The sequence below is a fragment of the Melospiza melodia genome, chromosome 16 (genome assembly GCF_035770615.1).
Source record: "Melospiza melodia melodia isolate bMelMel2 chromosome 16, bMelMel2.pri, whole genome shotgun sequence".
In the NCBI taxonomy this organism is placed as follows: Eukaryota; Metazoa; Chordata; class Aves; order Passeriformes; family Passerellidae; genus Melospiza; species Melospiza melodia.
Genome location: NC_086209.1, coordinates 11,823,629 through 11,850,600, shown reverse-complemented (window position 1 = coordinate 11,850,600; position 26,972 = coordinate 11,823,629). Strand labels below are relative to the sequence as shown.

The window sequence follows — 26,972 nt, the reverse complement described above, 5'->3', positions numbered from 1 at the left end:
GAAATTATTATTTAAACACCTGAAATCAGGTTCTAAAAAATGTCAAATAAGAAACACAGAAGTTCTCTTTGGGTATGAAGATTACAATGATGTCTCACATTTTAAAGTGCATGCATATTTTATTAACTAACAATGCTTTACATGGAGTGAGGACTTGGGAGACAAAGCAAATCCTCTGTCAATTTCAGTCAATACAGGTGAATGCCTGAAGCAATTACAGGAATTGAGTATTTATTTGTTATTGGTTATTGTGACAGCATGTTAATAAAACACTAGAAATTTACACTGAAGGAAATCTTTAGTTCCTTCTCCCCTAGATTAACAAAAAGAAATACTTCCTCACCTGGCAACAAAAGCCTGTCTTATGGGAAATGGGTACTCATGGACACAAAACTGTCTATAGATTGACAGGGGGAAGTTTTGTTATCTTTAATCTGCAAATATTGCATAGAGAAAAAACACCCTTGGTATGTCACATCAGTGCAACTGAAAACATTTTATATGGTCACATGTAACATGTTACAATAGTCCCTCTTCATTATAACTGTATAAAATACTAAAGGGGGGACTTAAAAGGGGCATAAAGGTTCTCCAAAATAGTCAGAAAATATTTCTGTCAAGAAAATAACATTCTTTTAGATAAAAGGAATAGATGAACAGTACTTTGAGTAGCAACCATTTGTCGTTCATGACCCTGAAAAGGCACTCAACATCTGAACAAATGAACAGAAAGACTGATAAAACCTGGCTTAGAAGCCTGTAGGAATCACCAGTATTGAAGACTGGGGGAAAACCTATCTACCACAAACAATTACAATTATTCATTTTTATTACTATTTATTAGAGCAGAATTTACAAACATGGGTAAGATCTTACGTAATGAAGGCAACATTTTCACATGAACTTCGTCTACTGACATGTAATAAATAAAGCATAATAAAATGAAAGCTGTAATAATCAGTGAATTGAACTTCAAACTCTGTACCTTGCTAAGGGACTTTGTCCAAAAGCAATTGTGGCTGTCTTCTAGATATAGCCAGATGAATAAATATGGATATAATTCAAGCTCCTAGACTGCATTTTCCCATTTTTATCTACATGCAGCACAACTCTGACAACATTTCACAATTCCCCTGGAAAGCATTTGTAGGCAAACTCATACTAAACAGCTACCTCACTATATGTGCCTTCAAAATCTTGTGAACTGTCAACTGCATTTACGTGGGGACTGTCAGCAGGCTGAGATGCACTGCCATTTCATTATCTAACACCCAGAGCTTTGCTTAGACAGCCATTCAGATTCCTGGGAGCACTACACAGCATAAGTTCAGTGAAATCCTCCCAAAATGCAGCAAGTTTTCAGAAACACCTCTAGAACTGTGAATAGAAAGCAAGGATTCTTCTAGTGTGGGTTTTAGAGAAGATGGGACCTTTTTCACATTTGGAAATCTATTACTTCTCAAAATTGAGTATAAATGTCCCCCACACCTTCCAGTCCCACCAATATAACAATTTGATAGAGGAGGCACTTCATATGCTTGCTCTAGGATTGACAATTAGGTTTTTTCCCAATGACTCATTATTAATAAATACTGTAATTTACATGATTCTCTGCATTCCATCAAAGTGTAATGCTCCAAGATCTCAGTCTGTGTCCTTTCAAGTTCTTTAGCCGCTAGTCCATGAAAGTTTGTTCTGGCTCTGGGGAAAGTTTTGGTCCAGAAGTTATCCAAAAGGCAAACACAAATTCTGCTTCTGTGGCTCACTTCACCAGTTAGATACTCTAACCAAAGGAATGATGTAAGAAAAAAAAAATCAAAAACCAACCCAGTAGTTCATATTTTGTTTAATGATCAAAGGGCTTTCTTCTCCCACTTGTTTATAAAAACTTCAGAGCTATAATACAGTAGCTGTTCAACATCCTCTTCTGGGCTCTCCTCCACAGAAAGTATCTGAGAAGGGGTTTGTCTGAATTATCTCAAGAGGAAATAGAGGGCATCCTCTGACATCTGCATCCATCTCTCTTCTCAACATTAATTTCCTCTCATCTCCTGTAGATAAGAAAAAGTTGAAATGAGTTTATCAGGTTGTAAGGGTATCCACCAACCAACTGGAAGCACAGCTGTAAGAACAGCCAGTAGCAATCCTGTATGAAAATCAGATGTATTTTAGCTGTGTAAAAATTTACTCACCTGAGACAGTACTTCCTACACTGCTGTGCCACATATTGAATTGTCTATCAGTGTTTTAGTTGTCTAAAGCATGTTGTTATCAGAACAACCACTACCTGCTAATGCCCAGGACAGATACTGTGCTAAGTTAATTAGACAAATATTACTCTTGAGCTGCAGCTGTGTCTTTCAGAGCTACACTGAACAAACCCTTAATTGCAGGGAAGTTGCACTGTTTTTTTTTTATGCCATGCTTATACCTTTTAAAACCAAAAACCCTTCATCACTGTAAGAACTGTGGCAACCTCACCTGCCACAGAGCTGTCAAATTGAGTCCCCTTAGCTGTGGTGTCCCCCTCTCTCACCTCTCCTCTGGAGGGTTTCCTGAAGGGGTGAGCCATCATGAGGGGAAACATCTGGTGCAGCCATAGAGGTGTGATGTGTCTTGAATTTCACTTTTTTGTGCAACATTTTCTTACATTTTCTCTGTATCTTTCTGAGGGACTCCAGCTGCATGCAACTGTCCGTCTCTGAAAAGCCACATTCATCAGATAAAAGATTAGAAGAAAGCTTTTTTCGCTTTTTCTTCATTTTATGAGCATTTTTCTCCTTTTCCCTGGATTGTCTCTCACTTTTCTTTCCTTCATATCTTAATTTACTACTAGACCTCTTGCATGACTTTTTAAGTTTACGTTCACACTGCCTTGCCAAGCCCTCATGGACAGAATTAGAACAGGAGTTACATTGGCTGATTTCCTTCTCTTGACCTTCCAGAGCTACATTTTTATGGCAAACCAGTAATTCTCTTTCCCCAGCTCTTGCAGACAAGCACCCTTTATTACAACTGCTGTAAATTTCTTCATACCTTCTTTCTGCTCTCTTCACTGAGCCGCCACATGCCTCTCTAAAGCACTCAGAATCACTGATCTCTTCCAGCAAATCCTTTAATCTGCAAGCAGATCTACGTGTTCCATATGGTACAGTGCCTTCATCTTTACCATCTTCTTGTTTGAATTCCTCATTATGAGTAACAGTAGTGCACTCCAAAGAATGATTCAGTCCAGCATGTGGTATAGTATCAACAGTGAGTGAGTCATTCCTCTGCACCTGCAGCTTTTTTGCAAGCTTGCCCCCACGGACCTTGCTTTCTAACACTTTGTCTGTTGACTCAAATTCTCCAAGAGTGATCACCAGCCTGTAATTACTATCACTGCTACAATTTCTCTTGTGGAGGTTTTGTACAGGACTCAATTCTCTGAAGTGCTGACCATGTTTGTTACTCAAGCTGCTGTCAAACCCACCACCATCATCAGACACCACTCGCTTCCACCGGGATTTGTTCACAGTGGTTTTTGGCTCTAAGCAAACACGTGCATAGTGTGGTGTCTGATAGTAGTTCAGTAAATAATGGATGAATTCATCAGTCTCATAAACCTTTTGCTTTCTGCAATCATCTTGCTCAGACACTGTGTGGGTGTGACCTACGTCCAGTGCAGGGCGGTGCCTTGCAGGGAGAGGCTGGATGTCCCTGCCGTGCTGGGTGACCGTGATCAGCAGGGAGTTGCACACATCTCTGCCAGGCAGTCCATCAGAGCTCGGGGCTGCAGAGGCATCATTTAAAATTGTCCTCACTATGTGACAAGCAGGTGCATGGAAGGTACTCACATCTCCTTCCTCACAGCATATAGCACTACCTTTTTGGGTTAATGGGCACTTAAACTCCTTATGTTTCAGCTCTTTGTGCGTACGATAAAGGGAGTGAATCAGCTCCTGCTGTATGTCTTTAAATGCTGTTTCAGAAAATGAATTGTCCTTCTTTACATCCAGTGAAGGATCCACTTTTTGACTTGCCAACTGTGAAACCAAGAAAATAGAAATTTATTTAACACATCACATTTATAATTAAGAAGGCCAATGTCAGATGTAATGGGGCCCTAAAATTCACACACAGAATGGCAAGGGTAGCCTCTGACTTCAACTCATAGTAAATTACAGTCCTTTAGAAATCTTTTATATTACACACTTGTTAAAAGCTGCAATTTTTTCTTTGCAAATAGTGGAGACAAAGCCATATTAGAAATTAAAACCCCTGTTTTCATTTGAAACCTTTTCTACCCAAAGCACTAAATTAAACTTGCAAACATTAATCTGTGTGCAAAACACTCAAATTTTTATCACTTCACTGCTGACTTTCTCAAGACATTATCTGAATCAAATAAGCCTGGTAATGAGTGCTAGCCAAGAAAAAAGAAGAAGCTATTAGAAATCCAAAGGGTATAATCTGTGCCAATTTAGTTCAGTCACTTGTAGACCTGAGACCAAAACAAGCAAAGAGAGTATCACTTATGTCTCCACTCCAAAATTCCTTGCTTGCAACACTGGATCAAGTCTAATAGAGCCAAAACAGCTTTTCCAGCCCTATTTTTTACTCAGTAAACAAGGTCTTGAAAAAGCACCGAAGGCAAAGTTTCTGGGTGAAAATGCACTATGTTTGCTCTCAGGGCAAGACTGAGAGCAGACTGTCACAAGACATGGACCTCAGGCCTTCTCAGTGTCCAGTCAGCCCCAAAGCAGACTCCTGAACAGCATCAAGATATCAAATGTCTAGTGAATTATTCAAGCTCTAATAGATAACCTTAAAAGTTTAAAATACGTTTTAAAATAGTCTTACTTTCACACGATTTAACAGCACTGTAAGCAGTCTGACAGACTCCACTCTTCTCTGAGCTAGCAGGGATTTCCTTTCTTCCCATTCAGGCATATTCTCTGGCCAGTGCTGTTCTTCAGCTGGTTCCTTCTGCTGCTTTGGGGGGTGTTCCTCATCTCCATCTATCTGCCTCTCTTCTCTCCTCTTGTGCTTAGCTTTCCTTTTTCTCTCTTGAACTTCTTTTCATCACCACGTCTTTTTCTAGGTAATTATCAATATGGGACAATTTAGATGACACTTGTTTTACATTGTGCATCCTGGGGAATTGGATGGAAGTTTTTGAAGTGCTAATAATAAGCAAACAGTCATCAAGAATCACATGTGGCTAACAGGGAATGTCCTTTGCTTAAATAACATGCTTTAAAAAACCATAAATTACACACACCCAACTGATCCCCACAGTTAGAAAGTTGTCTCTTCAAATGGTATGTACTCTTGGGTTTTCTTTATAAGCACTGCCAAGACAACAGCATCACATGATTGTCCCCAAGGACACAACTAGAGACTAATCATTTGGATCTAATTCTTAATTTAACAAATCTCCCCTACAGATTAGCAGGAGGGTCCCATTTAAGAGGTATTACAGCAGTAATTCAGGGGTTATCACTGAGCAAGGCTTACCCAGAGCCAAGGCCTTTTGTGAGGAGGCTGAGGGTCAGCAAGGAAATGGGAGGAGACCCAGCCAGGACAGCTGATCCCAACTGACCTTTTTCTAGCCAGCAATCACCAGGCAGCTGCTACACCTACTTTATTTAACAATAAGAAACTAAGTATCTTTCAGACCCTCATCAGCTCCTGAGGTAATCTCCCAGTTTCAGCACCAACTACACTGAAAATATTGACAACCTTTAGCTTACCAGAGAAAATTTTCAGGAAATCTAAACAGTATAATGCTGGGTTTTGATTAAAGGAGTTAAGTTCAGATACCTGAGCTCCATATATCAGTATACCTACATCTAGTACAAACAGAATAGTCACACTAGTTTTTTTGCCCCTCACATGGTTAATTGTACAAAAAGTTTACAGAGAGGCTTCCACTGGTTATCAAGGACTTTTCAGGCCTAAATTCAAGGAAAAAGAAACAGAAGTTGGCAAACCACCATCTGTGCCAGTTTCTTCCACAAAGGTTCAGCACCTAGTTACAAGTAAAGCTTAGTGTATTTCATTGCTGTCCATATGCTGTATTTTTCTTTATTTTGTAGACAATATTTTAACATAAATATAGACTAAATCAAATGGAGAAAAAAAAGATACATATACAAAGACAACTGCAAGAGTACCACATAAAAGCTTCCACTGAAGAAACACAACAAAAAAGTTTGTAAGATGGTTTTCACAGGTTATAAACTATACTGTTATTACTTGAAAAATGCCTGTTTGCTTTCAGCATGGGAATGTACAAGGGAAGACAAGCACAGAAACTGTTTGATAAAAGAGAGTGACTACACTTTATTGAGAATGACAAAGAAAAAACACACACATGTACTGGAGAAAAAGCAAGTGCAATTAAAATTAACATAAAATAACCAGGAATCTCTGGCAGCAGCAGATACAGCACAGACTGAGCACAGAATCACTCCTCTTAGGGAACTGCAGCCAAATGCACTCAGAATTAACTCTAAGTTAACTGTAAGTTTGTCAGGCAAGGCTGAATCTCTCAGGATTAATCTCTGCACACAGCTGTGTATGTACACAGACACACCTCCAGTGTCTCATATAAGCAAAGCAGATACACAAAGCACTCTCTACAAAACTGAAGCAGTGAGTGATCTCTAAAGTCCCTTCTGCCCACTGTGCACTAAGATAAAAAGGTTTCCACCAAGTTAGTGCCAACCAAACTTCTGCCACCCCACTAAGATTTGTGGTGCAGCAGGCTAAAACATCCAGGACTGTTGTTACAACCTGCAGAGATATGAATGTCAAGCCTGCAGACCACTGGGTGTACACAAAATCTTGTTCTGTTTTGCACATAGATCTTCTATTTATCCAATATATTATCCTGATATATTATCCTGCCCTTGCAAGTCTTCTTTCACTTATATCCTTACACCATCACAGTGCAACCACACTGCAATAAATCACCTAAAAGCCCTAAACTCTCTTCATAGAGCTGAGTAAGCTACAGTGCTTTGCTAGTGCACACCATTACCCCTGCTCTTCCCCACTTGTGCTCATAGCCAAGAGCTCTTCAAGCATCAGAAATTTCTCTCTACATAACTGAACAAGGCATAGAATTATGTACTGGCTGACCCACTGAATTGCTGCTCAGCAGAATGGCCTTTTGGAAGCAACCCTGACATATCAATAAGCCACTACCTCAACTGCTGCAACTGATAAATCGCAAGGATTTTGACTTTCAACTCCTTTATCAGATTATTATTTCCCTTTGGCCACTCTGCCATGGTAAAAACTTTTGGAACACATCTGCCCTTGCATTAGGATTTACTACAACAACTGAAGGTTGAACTGTCCTTATCTTACAACACCCTAAATTGTGTAATCTAAGTTCATACTTTAAAACAAACTTACACTTCTGGGAGCAATTAGCAACCTGGCAATATCTAACCTGAAACACTCACATAGTCCATATGAGCAACGTGCTAGTGGTGGGAATAATTGTTCCAAAGGCACCCCCCACATTTGCTCACTGTACTGCTAGCTCAAACAGCTCTTACCATCCCCAGTTTCCCAGCTGGTCACTCATGCCAGGCCCTGGGCCACCACAACAGGGACCATACCATCAACCAGGTCAGGATAAAGGGTTATCTTAAAGAAAAAAAAAAAAAATCATATTTTCCTAGGTTACTTTTCATGCTCTCATGGACAGTGTAGGCCCTGAGCAGTCTCACCAGCAGAGGTAATATTTTAATTCTGCAGAGTATGTAGGAGCACTACTAGCTAATGCAATGTAGCATCTGTATGTATTGATCCCCAGCAGCAGAGTTCATCATGCAGGGAAAAAAAGCTGGAGTTGTTTAGCCTGGAGAAAAAGAGGCTCGGGGGGACCTTATGGCTCTGTACAACCACCTGAAAGGAGGCTGGATCCAGTTGGGGATCGGTCACCTCTCTCAAGTAACGTGAGAGGAAATGGCCTCACATTTCAACAGAGGAGGTTTAGATTGGATATTAGGAAAAACTTTTCCACTGAAATGGTGATCAGGCACTGGAAGAGGCTGGAAACACCATGCCTGGAAGCTCACAAATGGTTTGTGGCTATGGCACTTGGGGGGTATCCTTTAGCAGTAAACACAGTAAGTGTTACTGGTTAGACTCTGTGATCTTAGAGGGCTTTTCCAACCCTAGTGATTCTATGACAAGCACTTACCAGAAACTCACTTGGAGAAGTCTAAAGAGCTTGAAACTGATTTTTAACAAATGAGTTTATCCAGCCCGCTCTATGCAAAATTAAGTGAAAAGGAGCGATGATCAGAAGTGCCGCTGCTCTCACTAACATTGCAATAAAGGAGCGTTTTGAAGCGAACCCTCCCAGCACCGCTGAGGCGAGGATAACACAAACCCCCAGCCCAATGCATGGAGCCACTGAAGGCCGCGGTCCCCGAGCTCCGGCAGCGCCGGCCGAGGGCACCCGGGGGGCAGGGCCCAGCCCTCAGCGGCTTCGGCGGGAACCGCGGCCCGGGGGCCCCGCTGCCCCGCCTCGGCTGCAAGAGCCGCCAGGTGCGGAGCCAGCTCGGGCTGCCCGAGAGCCGCAGCAGCCGAGCCGGGCCGTGCCGTGCCGCGCAGCCCCCGCCCCAGGAACCCCCGGGCCCAGGCCCGCCGCGCCCTCCGCACGGGCCGGGCTCCCCCGGCCCAGCCCGACCCCCAGCACCGTAGCGGGGCGAGGCTCGGCCCGCCCGTCCCAGCAGGCCCGCGGGCTCCGGGCAGCCCCAGCGGAGCCGCCGGGAACCGCCCCGGCAGCCTCGACAACTTTCCCTGGCGGAGCGAGCCCCGCGGCCCGGCTCGCCCCACCCGGGCCCGGAGCGCCCTCCGCCGGCAGCGCCCCGCTCCCGCTCCCCGGGCCGGCCGCCCTTACCCTCCGGCCGCCGCGGCACCGCCAGCCCTGCGGCCGCCACCCGGGGCGGAGCGCGGCTCGCCCACGGGCCCGCCCCGGGGCGCGGCTCCTCCGCTCCGCTCCGCCCGCTCCGCAGCGCGGCCCCTGCCCGCCCGCCGGGCGCTCCGCGCGGTTTCAGGGTGATCTTCACGAAGCGAGGCCCAGGAGGTGCCAGGAGGTGCCAGTGGCTGCTCTTCCTGCACAGCCTCGGCTGCAGCCGCCTGCTGCCGGCGTCTTCGGCCAGTGGGCATCGTGTGTGTGCATTGTATTCAAAATAAGCCAAACAGAAGTTACTCCTTTGAGCTGCCTCGCTCAGGCACAGCAAAGGCTTGGTTGTGGTGCAATGCCGTGTTTTCCTTTGTCCTGGAGCAAAGGTAGTTCACCCACCATTGCTCACCAATAGTAGATCTGTGAGGGTTTATGCCGCCTTTCCCTGGTTTACACTGGCTTGTTGGTGTTTTCCTGGTGGGAAAGCGCTGTCCTGTCTCTGCATCGCGCGGCTATCGGCTCCCAATGGTGCAGCACTCGCCCATGTGCTGCTGATGGCACCGTCCCCACTTCCTTGGTCATTCTGGACCCCGGGCATGTGTCCACCCAGCCCCGGCTAGAGCTCCACAGCAGCCAGGATCTATCCAACCTGACCTTGAACATACCCAATTTTTTAGTATATGACTGGTTTTATTTTGGCAGGTCCCTTTACTAAGGAGAAAAAACCCAACAGACTCACACCAACCACCTCCTTCTCCAAGGATTGCTGCAGGAGGCTGAGGTCGACTGGTGATTCATTTTAGCAGCCAGAACAAGTATGCAAAAACTTGCCCCAAAGTGAGTAATGGAAATGGGAAGACTGTATGAAAAATACCAGTGCTCAGTAAGAATCTTAAGTTGAGGTTTGTCTTGTGCAGATGAGCAACAAAAGAAAAACCCTGGAAGAAATATCACCCTTTTCTATGAAGTCTTGAAGTAATGTTTGAAATCTTCTGTTTCCAAGCACTAATCATGTATAGCAAGTTATACCCATTTATTGTTGATTTTCTCCTCCTTAATGGTTAAATGCTTTCTTCTCACCAAGAAAATACAACACCATAAGTAGCTGAGTTCCTGGAAAGAGATGCAATTCTAGAGAGCTGTCTTTTAGCTCTTTTATTGATCTAGGAATAGTCCATTGGATCAGCAGCAGAGCATTCTTGCCAGAGAATGCAGACTGAGTCATCTGACACTGTTCTGTTGGCTGCACTGTAAGAAGATACTGAACATTGCTTTCAGCTTGACTGGAATTTTTCAGTTGGTTGTTTTTGTTGGTTTGCGGCGTTTTTTTTTTTTGGGGGGGGAGGATTTTTTTTTTTTTTTTTTTTTTTTTTTTTTTTTTGGTTTGATTTGGTTTGTTTGTTTGGGGTTTTTTGTTACAAGAAACAGAACATCCTGTTTCGGAGCAAATCTCTGCTACTACCTCCCTCCTGGCTGTTATCTCCTTCCCCCACAGATTCTGGTCTCAGCTTGTTTCTCCTTTCCACTTTCGTCTCTCCCCTCCCTGTACCTTTTTTTTCCCTCAGGCAACACGTCAAGAAAACCTGAACTAATTGACCTCGTAAATCTTATTAATGGTGATCACTCAGTCACTCAGTTCCAGCATCAACACAGAGTGCTTCAGGAGGAGAACTCGGTGTTTTTGTGTAGTCGTGCCGTTGCCTCATTCGCTCCCTTGGAAACACATTTAATTGTAAAGAGAAATGGATGCATTCGCTCCCTGTGGAAACAATAATTGTAAGGAGAAAGGGGTGTGTCCTGAGTGCAGCTGGGTCACTGTTGCGAGGGCGCTTTTTTCCAGCGACATAAATGTCAAAATGTAATAATCCCTGAATTCAGGTGCGAGCAGGGCCAGGGGCACCGTCCGGGCTCACCCGCGGCCGGCGCCGCTCCGCTCCGGCCGTTCCGTTCCGTTCCGCTCCGGGTTTTCCCTCCGCCTCCGCAGCGCGCACGGGGCCGCGCGGAGCCCCGCGCCACAGCGCCCCCCGGCGGCGGAGGCGGGCGGCGCCGCCCCGCTGTGGCTGTGGCCGCTGGGGCCGCGCCGGGGCGGGCCGGGCCGGGCCGCTCCGTGCGCTCCGCTCGGCTCCGCTCCGGCGGGGCCATGGCCACCCTGCGCCGGGACGGCCGCCTCACCGCCCTGCAGCGCCTGGGCTGCGCCGGGCTGGCGGGCGCGCTCAGCCTCAGCCTGACGGCGCCGCTGGAGCTGCTGACGGTGCTGGCGCAGGTGGGCACCTGGCACTGCCGGCGGGGGCTGCGCGACGCCGGGCGCAGCCTGTGCCGCACCGAGGGCGTGCGGGCCCTCTGGAAGGGGAACCTGACGGCCTGCCTGCGCCTCTGCCCCTACAGCGCCCTGCAGCTCGCCGCCTCCCGCCGGTAAGCGACCGGCCCGCGCGGGGCTCCGGGGCTCCGGGGGAATCCGGGACCTGCGCTCCCCGCCGGCCTTCGGAACAGCGCGGGAGGGAGGGAGGGATGGAGAGTGCCGGATTTAGTCTGATGTGTGTCTCTGCCGGTTGTGCGCCCCTTCTGCCCAAAGATCGGACCCTCGCTTGGAATTTTATTTACCTAATTTGTTCAACGCCTAGCGATTGTTAGGGCCTGGTGATATGCCAGCAATTGCCTCTATAATCATAGGTATTCTTCACATGAGGAAGGGTTGATGGTCTCTTAAAATTCTTTTGCTCCGGTTCATTTAGAAATGAAGTTACAGTGCAACCTGCAGGTGTGGCTGTCACATCTGTCCTTTGCAGCCAATATGTTTAATTAATTTATACACTCTCAAGTATTTATGTTGTCTGTATCAAAGAAAATAACAAAATCGCAAGTCAGATATTTTTACCCTCTCACGCAGGAGTTGTTATGCAAATTTGATGGGTTTTGACGTTGATATGTGGCATTGTTTGTTTTAGGACCTTGTTTTTGATAATACACAGATATTAAACTGAGTGCTGATAGGACTGCAGCAGATGAACATGGAGCAGTGCTGATGGAGCTCTGCCAGCCGTGCTGTTTCCTAGGATTCCCTTCCGCTGCCGGTATATCTCAACCTTTGCAGGGAGTGCCTGACTGTTTGCACACACCAGAATGTTTTGCCACTCTGGGGGCTGGGCTTCTTTTTTTTTTAATCTTTTTTTTTTTTTTTTATTGCAGTCAGCTGTTCATGGTAGCACATGACATTTGCACCCAGCTGGGTGCTGAGTTGTTCTGTTCTGGGCAGCAGCACAGCCCAGCTGGTGCTGCCAACCTGCTGGGTTTGTCACTCATCTGTCCCAGCAAGTCATCTACCCATGACTGCCTAAGCCCTTCAGGAGACCACAAATGAAGTCACCCTGAAACTGGGCAGCTTTTTTGTGCCATAATAGATGCACAAATCTTTTTGTGACCTCTTTGTGGTCAAACAAAGAGCAAGATAACTTAAATGTAATTTTAAGGTCACAGAAAAGGCAGAGTGTTGCACCAACATACAGCAGTTGATTTTGAGCAAAATAACTTCATTGTTCAGCTTGAAACAGTGTATTCCTTTTGCAAGGCTAAAGTTTGTGTCTAGTTTGTACAGGGTGTTCTGAATTAAGGGTGGAAGTAGGCTATCAGGAAATTAAATACAAGGTGCCTGTTCTTAGTCCTTGACACGCTATTTGGGGGTTTGGGAAAGTCTTTTCTACTGGGATAATGTTGTACATAAAGGCAAGAAACACAGAAAGATAAATGTTAGAGGGCAGCTTAGGTAAACAGTCCCAGGAGGAGCAGGAGTGAACACAGCCAGCTCCCTCAGCAATTACTCTGCATACACTCTTGTCTTTCCATGGCAGTTGTAAATGTTATCAGGTATGTGATAAAATACATGTATAAAATGTGCCTGGAGACACCCCACCACCTTCCCCAAGCATTTGTCCACACGCAGGAAAATTAGGCTGTGTGGGTTTAGGAACTGCATAAGACACACAGGAAGAAAGGTTTGTGCCCTTTTGCTTCTGCTTGCCTGGGCTTTCTGCCCCGGGCACTCCCAGGGCTCGAGACAAGTAGATGCAGGGATTTGTCATGCAGTAGAAAATGCACATTCAAATGAAAAAACATTGACTGAGCGAGCAGTGACTTGTAAATATTCGTACATTATTTTGTTTTACACCATGCAGGTTAAATGTAGATGTGCTGTTTAGATGTTTCAGTTAATGCTACCAAAATAGAATAAAACATTTCTTTACCTCAGCTAAAACTCTGAAGTGTTTTTACTTGCTTCTTGCTGCCTCCAGGACATCACTCCCTGATGTAGGAGTTTCCTGTCATAGAAAAGTCCTTCAATGCACCACAAATGTATGACTTGTATGTAGCTTTTAAAACTGTGCTTCAATTTCAAATTTTCAAATTGAGACTTAAACTCCTGAGCATAATAGTGCCTGGACATAGGTCTTCTCTAGAGGTGTGTCCCTGGGAACCTCCCTGTCCCAAGATAAGTAACAGAAGAAGGTTCAGTTGCTCTCAGAAGGCCTGTGATGTCATTATCTATGTATTTCCTCTTACATGATAACCTTAACTGACAGGTTGGACCAATGTCTTTAACTGATGATCAGATAATTTCTTGCAGATGTGTTTTGAATCATGGTAATTTTCATCCTGTATGTGGAAATACAAATGAAAGATTTTCAGCCTGTAGGTGGATGCTTGTGTGGTGTTACATGTAATAAGATCTTGGATGAATCACATGCCAAAATTTCAGTTCCTGCTGCTGTAGTGGCTTGTGGACAGAAGAACATTTGCATCAAGAATCATCTGCCTTAATTTTTCATGTGTTTCTTCATAGTGTCATTAACAGTACTTCCTTTATGTGTTTGCTTTAGACTTGTTACCCTTTTCATGGATGAGCTGGGCCACATTTCCCACTGGAGAGCCATCATGGCAGGCAGCCTGGCTGGGATGGTGGCCACCACCGTGACGTACCCCAGCGACGTGGTGAAAACGCGGCTCATCGTGCAGAACCGCCTGGAGCCGTCCTACCAAGGGATTCTGCACGCCTTCTACCAGATCTATCACCAGGAGGGGCTCCGTGCGCTCTACCGGGGTGTCTCACCAGCAATATTGGGTAAAACAGCACTGGGGTGAAATACCTCACTGCAGCTGTGCAGTGTGTTCACTTGCTCACTTGATTTCAAAAGCAAATAGGAATGTTTTCTTTTAGAAGATTTGGAGATTTGCAAGGCACTGCAACACTGATAACCTTTGCAGCAGCTTTATTACTTCAAATTAGGACCAAGTGTGTACCATTTTATGTATGGTTAAGTGTTCAGCAAAATACTCTTTTCCTTCTTTTATAGATTATCTCATTGTGTTTGGATGCACAATTTTCACCATTAAACTCTTAAAACACTTTTATACACACACACACACATAATGCTTCTAACTCCTGTCAAGTATGAGTGTCTTCTGAGCTGTTCAGTGAAACCAGTGTGAGCTGTAGTGTATAGTAGGTGTGAATGATGAAGATTAATTATATTCTCTCTTTACTTGAAATTAATTTTTAATTATCTATTTACTCTGCATAGCCTTTAAAATGCCATTTAAATGAGTTCATGTTTTCACAATACAACATTATATAAAATGTGTAATAACAATAATAATAAATGTATAATCCCACTATAAAACTGATGAGAGCATGAAACAAGCAAAAGAGGTGAGAAATATCCCTCATCAGCCTGACTGAAGACATAGCTCTGTTTACCTGTGTAAATGCTAGGGGTGGGTTGGACTGGGAAAGAGCTTGTCACAGGAGAGGACCTGGAGAAACACCTGACCTGTCATGAGATGGTACAATATGGGTGTTTGGTGGTAAACCAGGGACTAAAGAGTAAAGTTCATCAAAATCTGGATTGGGTTTGTCAATGTGAGCTGTAAACTGGCGGCAGCTCCTCCCATCTCTCTAGTTATGTGATGGGCAGCTCTCCTCTCTTTGTGTACAGTGTGTGGATATAATCCTGTCTGGTTTGCTTTCTAGGTGCTGTTCCATTTTCTGCAGGCTCATTCTTTGTTTACATCAATCTGGACACAATCTGGCAAGAACCCATAGTTCGTTTCACTCCTCTTCAGAACTTTGTAAATGGCTGTGTGGCAGCTGCTGTGGCACAGACACTGTCTTTCCCCTTTGAAACTGTCAAGAGGAAGATGCAGGTACAGAACATTCATGTTACCAGTTCTTTGTTGTAGGTGCTTGGTGCAAGAACTTGGGACAAGACTAGCCAGGTGATCATGGGTGCCACCTGATTTCCCTTACCAGTAGGCTACAGAGACTTTGGTTTGGGTTTTGTTGGGGTTTTTGCTCATTAGTGGGTTTTTATTTGTTTGTTGTTTTGTTTTTGAGCTCTGGAAATCATTGCTACAAATGGGTTGTTATACCTTTAATGGGAGTTCAAGTATTATCATGGGATATGTGTATGCTCTCAGACTCCATCTCTGTAGCTTTATTTCTTTCCTTTTTCATAGCATTTCCATCAAATTCTCAAAATTCAGAATTGGCAAACCTTCAGTGAAATACAAGGTGAAAGTTTGCCAGCTGGAGAAATTCAGTCCCCTTGGTGGTAGGCAGGATGAATGAGGTCCATGTGATTTTCAGAGCATGTGTGTCTGCCATTTATGCCTCACCACAAAACAAACTTGCTCAGTATAAAGTCTGAAGGATCATTATCCTTGTTCTTATTTCTGGCTCTTCTGGTTAACAAGTGACTTGCCAGCTGCAGGTGCTGCTGTTTTCCTGGAGCATCAGCAAAACAACAGTTACTATATCTTCCTGATCTTTTCTTCTGAACTTTAACAATAGTGATCTAAGAAAGACCCAAACCCCACAAAACAACCATTATCCCACAGCTTCCATCTCACTGACATAATTCAGTTGCTGATGTTGACTTTTCATTAGAACTTCACCAGAAGAGAGACGGTGAATAGCTTTCATCATATGGTCATTCTCTGGCAGGGGCATAAAAGTTTGGGTTTTCAGCCTAATTCCTGGGAATGCAGATTTATGGGAAGCTTTTGTGATCTTATTAGAAAAACAGTCACTAACTGTAGCAGCCTTATGTAGGTGCTTGCCCCCTTCATCATGTGGTAGCCTGGCTGGCAAGTCACAAGGTAGCAAAAGGTCAGTGAAACTCTGCATTTCCCTCTCCTGCTGCCCGAGTTCCCCTTTTCAGGGTGCAGATGCTGTCACAGAAACCTTCACTGCCTTCTCTCCATCTTGTAGCAGAGAGCCTCAGCAGGAGGAGTAAAGGGCTTTTATGAGACCAGCTCATGGCTAATGTGTCCAGAAGTCTAGGTTTAAACTGAGCAAATTCATCAGGTATATTATAAAATATTTCAGAAATATTCTGAGCATGAAAACTTGCTTGTTTTTTCCAGCTATACCAGTGGATCTAAGAAAAGCAAATACTCCTTACAAGCCTTCTTTTACTTTATATCCTTAGGCTCACAGCAATATTGTTGCCCTGAAGAATAAAAGAAAATAAAGGCATTTACTGTGCTGTTTCCCTTTTAATATTTTCTGTCGATGCAACAGCTTTTGTAATCAGTTCAAAAGTAGGTTTTGGCTGTAGCTGGTGTGTTGTGTCGGGCTGTGTCGTGACAGGCATGTGAAGTGGGACAGGCCCGCGTTTCATTTTTCTGCCACCAGGCCGTGCTCTTCCACTGAGGGGAGCTTCATCATCTGCTCGGCACTTCCAGCAGTACGGGAACTGGATTTATTGCCTAAATATGTAGGACTTGGAGAGGTTAAAAATACTTTGTGTGAAAACAAAACGCTCATCAACAGAGAGGGTTCTTCCTCATAAGTACATTGCAGCTCTGAATAGTGATTTTCTGAGCTTGGAGAAACACCTCCTGTTCAGTGATTTATTCTGAAGGCATGGGAGAAGACAAAGATATTTCAAAAGAGCAAGCTCCCTAGGTGTGAAATCCTGTAATTTGTTGGGAACTGGAAATTACTTAATTCATGTAGAGTTCTCCAGAAAAGAGACCTGTTGTTGGAAATTGCAACCCACGTTGTTACCAAGAGTGCACTGGAGCTCCTGCAAGGTTATCCAAGAATTTTGGGTTCTCCAGTTAGCACCAGGGTATGGCCCAGCTTTGCAGAGATCAGCTCTGCTTTGTGCTTGCTGGTCTGTGCAGTTTGCAGGGTGCTGGTCAGAAGAGAGAAATGCCTAGTGCAGCACCAGGAAAAGTATCATGAAAAGGGATGGACCTTTTATTCTCTCCTAAAAAGGAGAGAATAAAGAAGAGGAAAAACATCAAGGCATTTCAGAGTTCTGTAGAAAATGGGGGAGCAGATTGTCTTGATCAGTTTTTCTCAGACATCTTATTCTGAGCAGCCTCTATTTAGTGATTCAGCTTTCTGGCTGATAGGAAGAGGGGGCTGCCAAAGCCTTCAGCTACCTCTGAGCCTTGTGTTTGCTCTGCAGTGCACATGGAGAAGTGCTGGGCTTTTGTTGAAGCAGTGAATGCTGGGTTTATGGTGTATGAAGAGGAACCCAGCACATTGTGGAAGTCACTATCAGATTCGTTTTCCCTCTCTTTTGTTCCACCATTCTGACAAATGGAGGGACTATGTTGCTAAAGAAGATTTTTCCAGTGAAGCTGCTGGTGATGGGGAGCCAGGGAGTTGTAAGACAATCTCAGGAGCTTCAAAAACTGAGAAACTAGGAGAGAAGGTTTTCTGCATTGATTCTGGGGTAGAGTACAAGCAGGAGACCAGGACATCCCATTCAGATCTTTACCTGATGTGCTAGGCAATCTTAGAAGAGTTAGCTCCATTCACCTCCTGATCTGGACAATGTTTGAATTGTTTGCATAGACCAGGAAATGAATTCTGCTATGGGAGAATTCATAAGGATAAGGTGCTAGTTTTGATCTCCATTGTAATAATTTTGATTCCTCCTTTCTTACTTTACATATCTGAATCCTACACTTCTGACGTTGGCTGCTTCTGTCACTGGCAGCTGTGGGAGTAGGAGCTGACTGCCAGCTCCTGCTTCCTCAGCTCTTCTGAGGAAGGATTGTGTTTTGGTGATGCTTTATGATGTCAGATCTGTTCTGTAACCATGGCTTCTTCCACCTTTGCTGTTATCAAGTTTATTAAAAAAAAAAAATGCTGTGTTTGCTATATATACTTGAATGTTTTTCTTAAAAGAAATGTTAATTAATATGAGTGAGTCTTACTGAATATTTGAGTCCTCTGTATTGTGCTTATCCTAATTTTATTCCTTTGTCTTCCCTTTTTCACTTTGCTCCTGATTGGCATGTTAGAGAATTCAGAGGTACTGTATGCATGTTTCAGCATGGAAATGTGGCTTTTGTTGTGCATCTGTAGGAGGGGATTAATGAAAGAGAGGGTTGTGTTCTATAGTAAGTGTTTTCCTGGCTTAGTTTTATGGTGTTTCAGTTTCTGAACAAAATCTTACTGATCTTTATATCATTCTGACTTCTGTTATTCTTGGCTTTCTCTCCTTACCTCACAATCAGTTTCTAAGCCATATTCAAGTACTGCCCTTTTTACCCTGCAGACTTGCATACAAGAACACTTTTTTCTTTTTCAGTTTTTGAAGGTTTTTTTTCTGCCTTTAGCAGGGAAATTTTATTTTGAATGAGTCTGGGTCTAAGGAAGCACCAGTAATGTTTCTACACAATCCCTTCTTTCCTTTTTTACTATATCTGAATACTTTGAGCTACCTGCAATTTTTTTTGTTTCATTGATGTTGTTACAAAGATATTTTATACCACTTTCTGAAGTTTTTGCAGAATGCTGCTCTGCTGCTTAGGGAAGTATTTGGTCTGGCAAATGGTCGAGACAATGCCTGAAAAAGGTTATGGAGCATAATGTAGACTTTGCCTTCTGGAACAGCCTAGATCAGCTTTTATGAATCTGAATCTCAGAAGTATTTTTCTTGGATCCCCAGACTTCCACAGGAGAAAACCATGAGGACTGACTGTCTGTCAAGTTGGAACACTGAACAGTGTTAGTAGGAAAACTGGATAAGAGGAAGAAATTGTAGATCAAGAATTGGAAGCAGGACTGGGCTGCTTTAACTGTGAGATCTGCCTTGACTAAACCTGTTCATGCAAGAGGCTGTGGTCTGATAATTGTGTAACACCTTGAGGTAGATTAGCTTTGCACTGCAGCACAGTGGCCTGCTGAAGAAAAGCAGAACACATTGCACCTGTTTGAAGTGCAGGAAGTCTGAGGGATGGCAGAATGCAATTCTCTCCAAATGGTCTCCCCAGACACTAAAGTGGCCACCATGCCCCCAAACAGGTTTGATAGTGCCAGCTGATCATGTCTGCCAGCCCCTTACAGTGCCTCAGCTTTGTCATCAGTGTGGTGTGAGTGAGAGCTCTTTAATCTGCTTGGAGCAGATCAGATGGGTTAACTCAGCCCACCTTTTGAAACTCCATAAGCTCACCCAGCAGACAGGACCTGACACAGGCTGGGTTTGCTGCTGCTCACACACAGCTATTACAGACAGAACCTTAATGCAATAATGTCTCTGGAGGTACAGCTGTTAGGAACAACTGAGGGAGCTGGGGGTGCTCAGCCTGGAAAAAAGAGACTCTGAGGTGACCTTATCAGTCTCTACAACTCCCTGAAAGTGGTTGTAGTCAGATGGAGATCAGTCACTTCTCACAGGTAACAACTGACAATGACAGGACACAATCTTAAGACTGAGTTAAACTTTCCCCTCTGCCACAGGAAATTTAGGCTAGATGTCAGGAAAAAATTCTTCACTGAAAGAGTGATTGGGCAATGGAGTCATCTGTCCAGGGAGGTGGTGGAGTCACTGTCCCTGGATATGTTTAAAAAAAGACTGGACTTGGCACTTTGTGCCATGGGATGATGAGGAGGTGTTTGATCATAGGTTGGACTTGATGATCTCAAAAGGTCTTTTCCAACCTAGTTCATTCTGTGATTCTTTTATAGGTGATTTATTTTGATTTTGTGTAAATCCTTACCTCATCCACATAAGGCAAATGAAAGTATGACCTATGAAAAGCCCCAGTCCTGTTAAAAATTTTTAATTTTTTATTTTATTAAACTATTATTTAAAAAATAATAGTTTTCTCCTCAGCTCCTAGATAGGCAGCAGGAGATGCAGGAGCTAGCATTGCCATTGTGAAGTGTGGGACCAAGCCAATCTGCCTAGGGGTTTGCACCATTAAATAAATCAGTGTTAATGTGCATGAAAATGATTCACCCATTTGTAGGGCTTGAGCTGAACCATCATGAGGCATTTGGAAGCTGCTCATGCAAGGGGTTTGCACTGCCTTGAGGAACAAGACTTATATATTCTGTATAAAGACTTCTTCACACAGCAGGTGTTAAAGCAGAGGAAGCAGGCTCAGCAGCAAAGGAGGAATTCTGCAACAAACTGTGGAGCCTCAGGGTACAACAGGCCTAGTGATATATAGTTAAAGCAAAGAGTCAAGCTTTTGGCCAAGCATGAAGCTGTTTTGCTGACTGGGTGCCATTCTTCCCAGAAAGGCATGCTTTGTTCCCAGTTCAGGTTACAGAGGAAGGGACAAGGTGTTCCTGGAGTGCAGGACACTGGAGGTCAGCTGTGCTCTGCTGCTCTGATTTCCTGATAGCTTGCCATGGTTTACCTTCCTCTGTGCCTGAATACCTTTGGGTGGACTTTAAGCAGGGGTAAGTCAGCATTACTAAAGCACTGACAGGGAATGACTGCTGAGTAAGGCTGACCTTTAGGAGGAAGGATTGATTAAGCCCAAGAGGATGCCTTTTCCCCTGAAATATTAACACATATTTACACTTTATTTTTTTTCATTGTAGTGGAATGAAATCCACTACATTTCAAGCATCCAGTCTTCACTTGAGTGAAATTTCTGTGGACTGGAGTGGTATTAACTTGAATCCTTGACCTTCAGTTTCCTTTGAACTACAGCTGCACTTGCCTGTTGCATGTGCCCTTATTAACCCAGACTGCAAAGATTTCTTTTTTTAGCTTCCAGATTAAGAGTGTGAACTCTTGAGCTGTGTGTAAAGTGTCTTTCTGTACTTTTTTTTTAAGCAATCAGAAATGTAGGACACCTGAATCTGCTGAAAATATGTAAATACCAAGCAGTTTTACTCTATCCACCATCAGGGTAGCACACCACTGATGACAGCTATTCACTGTTAGTTATCTTCCATACTCTGTGCCAAAAGTAATGCCTACTCAAAAGTAAATAGCAAATATATGTAAAGTAAAATATGTAAAGATATATATATATTTATATAGTAATATATGTAAAGTAATATATGTAAAGGTAAATATATTCCAACAAACTTTATGAACAGGGAAGTACATGAATTAAATACATTCATTCATAGTCTCTGATACACGTGACTACAAATAATTGCAAACCAAAATGTCCCAAAAAGCAAGTGAAAAGTTTTTATCTGCACAAGAGAGGGGCTGAGGGAGGTCATTGAAAAGATCTGTGAGATCAGTTCCCAAAATGGGATTATATTGTTCTGGAAGTCACCTCTTAATGCAGACAATGGGAGAGATGGTGTCTGAAGAGTCTTCAGGTAACAATTACCTCTGACAATTCACCTGCAGTCATGACACTGCACCCTTATTTAAATACTTTGTTCCTTTTAAAAGAATATTGCATGCAGGTAGTTGGCATTTTTTGTACATGTCTCTCTTGGGTTTAGAGTGTAGCAGTAGAACAGTGCTACCTCTGTGGATGTGTTGCAGTGACAGAATCAACTTGGTGGGCTCTGGATATAAAAATATTGTGTTTGTGAGAGAGATCAGGTGGAGGCAAGTCTGCATTTGATGTGATTTAATCATTTAGAGAGCCCACTGTCCATCAGAGGTAAAAAGAGAAGCAACTTAGCCCTGCTACTACTGTGAGTAACACCTTGGCTCCCTGTTACCAGCACAGGGAGCTGTGTCCCAGCTCTCTGCAGTGTGTGACAGCTGCAGCTGGGAGGAAGGAAATCTTCTAAATAGAATGGGCTGCTGTCTGGAAACCTTAGTGTCAAGGGGTGTCAAAAGAAAGGAATTCCAGCTGCTTTGAGGTGCATTAAATTCTCTGTCACACACCTGACCTTTTGGGGATGAGATTAGCTGTTTGATTTGTATGTCATGCTAGATTTCTGCAAAAGAGATAGAAAAACCAGTTTGGTCTGTTTTGTTCCTTCTATTTTCTGGCTCTGGTGCCGTAGGGTGGCTGTGAGGGTTGCAGTGTGGCAGACATGCTTAGATGAACCACCAAAACCCACAGCTACTCTTTTTCATGAACAACAGTGCCAAATGAAACACATTTGCAGCATTATTCTTTTATTAATGCATTTTAACTTCATTTAGCTATGTTCCAAAATACTGAAATTTTAACTACAACACAGTTTTTAGTTTTTCTCTTGCAGTAGGTGATTCTGAGACTCTGTGAACAATTGTTATTTAATCACTGTGTGTAGGGTCCTAGAAGCATACAGCTCCTGTAAAGCAGAAAGGCTGGCAGCACATACTTTACTCCACAGACTGAAATATTAGAAACAACTCTGTCTATGGGGAATGGTACTATAAATAATTTCAGTAAATCTCTTAAAAGGTCAGTGTCTATGGGCAGACTGGAAATCTAGAGGCTTGACCTACCTGTTCCTTTTAAACTGCCTTCTGGAGGTGTTTACTGTTACTGAAACCTGCACTGTGCTTGTCACTTCTTCTGGTGTTGCAGGCAGGAGTCCTGTAATCAAACCTTTGATCTGTGCCTTTGCAGTAATGAAGGGAATTAAGTCAAAGTCACACAGTTAAATTCTGGCAGGCCATGCCCTGCCTACCACAAAGGGACTGAAAAAGGAAGAGAATCACATGTTAATAGCATTCTTGTGTTCTTGAAACATTTCAGAAACCTGTCTTTCTTTACTGCTTGGCTGCTCATAACTTCATTTACAAAAAAAAAAAAAAGCAAAAAAACCTTGTGGAACCTGACAGTCCAGAAAGCAGAACAGGGTTTTGAATCCAGTTCTCCTATGACTGCTGTTGCATTTTTAGGGATACTTTAATCATTTCAGTTTTCTTCTAAGCATTGCTGGTGCTAATATCACCACTCTTATGGAACTGGTTCCTGGAGTTTGAGCACTCAGCATCTTCTGCAGTACAGATATTAAAGTCTTTGTGCAGAAGGTTTTTACCTGTTATCTGCCATAAGAGATATTTCACATGCATTTCAATCAGGCATTAAAAAAAGAGAAAAAAATTATGATCTATGTTTTTTTTAGACAAATAAGACATGCCCTTTGTGGGGGGATTATCAGGGGTTTTTTTTCAGTCTTTAAATTTTAACAGTAGATTTGACCATAACTATTTGATTAACAATTTCTCTTATGTGTGTAGAGTGTGAGTTTTGATCTGTTTGCCTTTCCAGCATCACAGTTGCCAAGTACTTGAAATGCTATAGCTAAGGCACCTAGAAAATCTCACCACCACTTGTCAGTTGATGAGGCTTGTCATAGGCTTAGCAGCTCTGAGGAGCTACAGGCTAGTCTAGAGAAGGAGTGAAAAATCACTGCACTATGTGGTGTTTCAGATCATTGTGGGGGTCATGATACCCATATCCATCCATCAATTAACTGTACAAGCCCCATTTTTATTAAACTTCTACCTTAGGATGATCAGTTTGCAAGGCATCAGTCTGTGTCCTGGGGCCCCTGACACTTAAGTGTCACTTGCCATGTGTTTGATTGAAACCCTGATTTGTCAATGCAAAATAAATCCATGGCTGCATGTGCACAGATGGATGAGGAAGGGATTATTCAAGGTCAGGTTATCCTGTCTGTGCTAACGCAGTAGGAGATTAATGAAGAAAGGATTTAGCTGTTAAAAATGACCAACTACACTTGTTCCATGTGAACAGACACTGTACTGCAGTTGGAAGTTCAGCTGCCAGCCAGCAGGATTCAGCCCAGGTAACTTTAGCTAGTCCTTATCAGCTGAGCACATGGATGTGGGAGCAGGGGCACCAGCTGCTCACCTGCAGCCCCTGGAGGGCCCAAACAGCCTGGATGAAATCTCCATCCTTCCATCTCTGCTGGGCTGCTGCTCCTCAGCCTGTAGCTCCTGCTTGTCACAGTGCAGAGCAGCCTCAGCAGCCAGAGACAGCTCAGCTGGTTGGATCAGAGTTACAGGAAGGCAGTGTGGCTCCAACCTTCCCTCTCATGGTGTTCCACTGCCAGGAGTGGGAAATGTCTCTACCTGGACCTGAGCAGCTGGCATGGGGCCAATGGGATACGTGGCTCTGGTTCAGATGGTTTGTCCTCAAAAGGGTGGGATTTATTTCCAGTAGTGACATGGTACAAAAGGAGGCACTGTGTGAAAGTACTGTTCACTCTCATACCTATCATAGAGTGAGTTCTTTCCCTTTTTAATTTATATTTTAATGCAAATTAGATACTTTTGGGAGGAATCCAGATCTGTCTTTTGAAAGCTGGCATTGACTCTTCCTTATATAGCAGGATGGAGAAAATAATGAATTACTTTGGTTTTCTCTGCTTGTTCTAAACCCCTCTGGTGTCTCTTGACAGGCCCAGAGCCCTTGGCTTCCCCACTATGGAGGAGTTGATGTCCATTTCACTGGCATGGCTGACTGCTTCCGGCAGACTGTGAAGCACAAAGGTGTGCTTGGACTTTGGAGAGGACTCACACCCAGTCTGCTCAAGGTGAGGTTTTGCTTTCATCCCAGTCAAATACTATCCTGAGGGAATCAAGACAGTTTTGGGCAGTTGGGGCTAGAAAGCTTATGACATACCTTTGTACTCAGTAGCTTATAGATGACAGAATGAGTGACAAGACAGGTTATAAACCAGCCTTGGAACTTGGTTTGGTTGTATTTCCCCAAATCCAAGCTTGGCTTCTAGGTGTCACCACTTGAAAGTTCATTTCAATGTCTCTGAAGAAGGGAGTGCTCCTAGCACACAAGGTGTGCAGTGGATGGGGGATTGCAAGCAATCCACTTAGAGCAGCTAAACAAATTCTCCCTCTGACCTGAGCTCCAGTCATTGACATGTTGTAGTGAGCTGTAAAAAAAGTGTGCTTGTGTAAGCCACTTGGCCAGAAGTCCAAAGCAGTGCTTTCAGCCAGCTGTTTAATGCATGTGTATCAGTTACTGCAGCCTTTGCTGAGTTGAAAGCATGAAATAAAGCATGGTAGCTTAAACAGAAGGTAATTTAATTTACATAAATGCGTTTTACAGTGCTGTGATGAGGATTACCTACATAGAGTACTACAGGTCAGCTAATGAGTGCTAATTGAGTGACAGTAGGATTGATTGTGATGGCCTGCCTGTGACTGCCTTACCTTGGCTGATACAAAGCCAGTGGCCCTGGAGCTGCTGGTTCTGCATGGGGCAAAAGAAGAAAATTGTGGAGTCACTCCAGTGTATGTGGAATAAATTCCACATTTCCTGCCAGGATTTGCTGAGATTGTTTAGGATGTACTTGGGTGTTTGACAAGTTCTGGTAATCTCTTGGGTAGCATAGACCTTCTTCCTCACAATATTGCTACAATTAGTTATGTAACAACAATAAACTCCTACTTTTAGCACATTGCAGCTGCCAGCATAGTTTGAGATGAGACTGATTTTATGTAAATGAGGACAAGATCTATTATTAGATCAGATCTGAAGTACTAGAAGTTCCCTTTTTTTAAAACATCTAAGCTATGGATGCTGCTAGTGAGTCTAATTTTCTTTTCTTATATTGCTTTTTTCTCAGATTGTGCCATACTTCGGTGTTATGTTTAGCACCTTTGAATTCTGCAAGCGGGTTTGTCTCTACAGAAATGGTTATATTCAATCTCCTTTAAATTACAAGCTAACACCTGGTGTTGACCAGAGCTTACACCCACAAGAACTGAGAGAATTAAAGCTCCTCCGAAGGGAAAATTTTGAGCCGAGGAAATCAGCACTTGAAAACTGACATCAGAGTGTCCACTGCAGATACAGGAACACCTTTGCAAGAAAGACGTGCTGAGCTACAGGTACTGACATTTCAGTGGACTTCAGTGAGACACCTGTGACAGGAAAAAATAAATCTGTATTGTATTTGCTGAATGGATTTAAAGAATATGTCTGGCAAGCACATACTGAAGAGGAAAGATGCAACTAGTTTGAAAACTCTGTACTACTGAACTTGAAATGGCATTGTTTTAGGTGCTTTTTAAAACTGAATAGCCATTTGAGATTAAACCAGGTGCAGAAAGGCAAGAGAATAGAGATGGGAATACAAATTGTCTCCAAAAGCATTGAGAAAATGGATTTTCTTCAAACAATCTGAGATACCAAGTCAGCCAAAAATAACAAAACAGAATAAAATACATGCAACATGCAAGAATTTCTACTGAAATCTCCATGTTTCTTAGTGATACTGTGTGGACATGGCATTCTAGAGAGTCAGAATTAGTTCAGTCACACTCCCAAATCCACTCCTTAGTTTTTGAGATGTACTTGAGAATAATATTTTTGTCTGAATCTCCAGCATAAAGATGAATGTATGCTGCTGCAGCTGTGCTTTTGCTAAGACAGAACTGTAATGTGCAAAATGGATTGTAATACACTGGAATGACAATCTTGCAAACTCAAGTGCATACTCAAAAATATTCCTCCCTTTCTCGTGCATTGTTACTGCATGTATGTGAATCACTTCACACTTTGAAAAATAATTTCCTGAAGTCCTCTAACTGAAATATTTTCTGGAAAATGCAGTTCTTAAATGTGTTAGATATGTCAGAGCCACAAACTCTGTCATGTTGTTTATCTACTTTTAAAGCTCTATTTTTTTATTAAACCACTTTTGAGTTCCAGTGCACGGATGTAAGCCTGCTATACTGCCCTGAACTTGCACAGAGAATAGCACCATGCACACCAGCTGTGACTGATCCCCTGAACCCTGTGCTCCAGGGGCTGCACACAGGTGCTGTGGTAGGAACCTCTGCAAGAGCACCAGGGTACTGCCAGTGCCACTGCCACAGATGGGCCTCTTGGGAGCTTT

At 43.4% G+C, this 26,972-nt stretch overlaps 2 protein-coding genes across 6 annotated transcripts; one reads left to right on the top strand and one right to left on the bottom strand.

The window, feature by feature from the left end:
- Positions 1-817: 817 nt before the first annotated feature.
- Positions 818-8,964, bottom strand: LOC134425735 (A-kinase anchor protein 17B-like). 5 transcript variants are annotated; one of them, XM_063170645.1, is made up of 6 exons: positions 8,909-8,963; positions 7,554-7,644; positions 4,843-5,079; positions 3,037-4,025; positions 2,537-2,701; positions 818-2,051 (listed from the first exon to the last, which is right to left on the bottom strand). In XM_063170645.1, exons 3-5 carry the CDS (start codon positions 4,930-4,932, stop codon positions 2,647-2,649), a joined length of 1,134 nt encoding a protein of 377 aa, XP_063026715.1. In that variant the 5' UTR covers positions 4,933-5,079; positions 7,554-7,644; positions 8,909-8,963; the 3' UTR covers positions 818-2,051; positions 2,537-2,646. The 5 variants fall into 5 exon arrangements, with proteins under 5 accessions (XP_063026715.1, XP_063026711.1, XP_063026712.1 ...); XM_063170641.1 differs by having other exon boundaries at positions 2,537-4,025; positions 8,909-8,956; XM_063170642.1 differs by lacking the exon at positions 8,909-8,963 and adding an exon at positions 8,204-8,420 and having other exon boundaries at positions 2,537-4,025.
- Positions 8,965-11,054: 2,090 nt separating this feature from the next.
- On the top strand, positions 11,055-26,784 carry SLC25A43 (solute carrier family 25 member 43). Its single transcript, XM_063170640.1, has 5 exons — positions 11,055-11,326; positions 13,786-14,027; positions 14,937-15,109; positions 24,510-24,644; positions 25,698-26,784. The coding sequence occupies exons 1-5, from the start codon at positions 11,055-11,057 to the stop codon at positions 25,899-25,901; spliced, it is 1,026 nt and encodes a 341-aa protein (XP_063026710.1). The 3' UTR covers positions 25,902-26,784.
- The last annotated feature ends 188 nt before the right edge of the window (positions 26,785-26,972 follow it).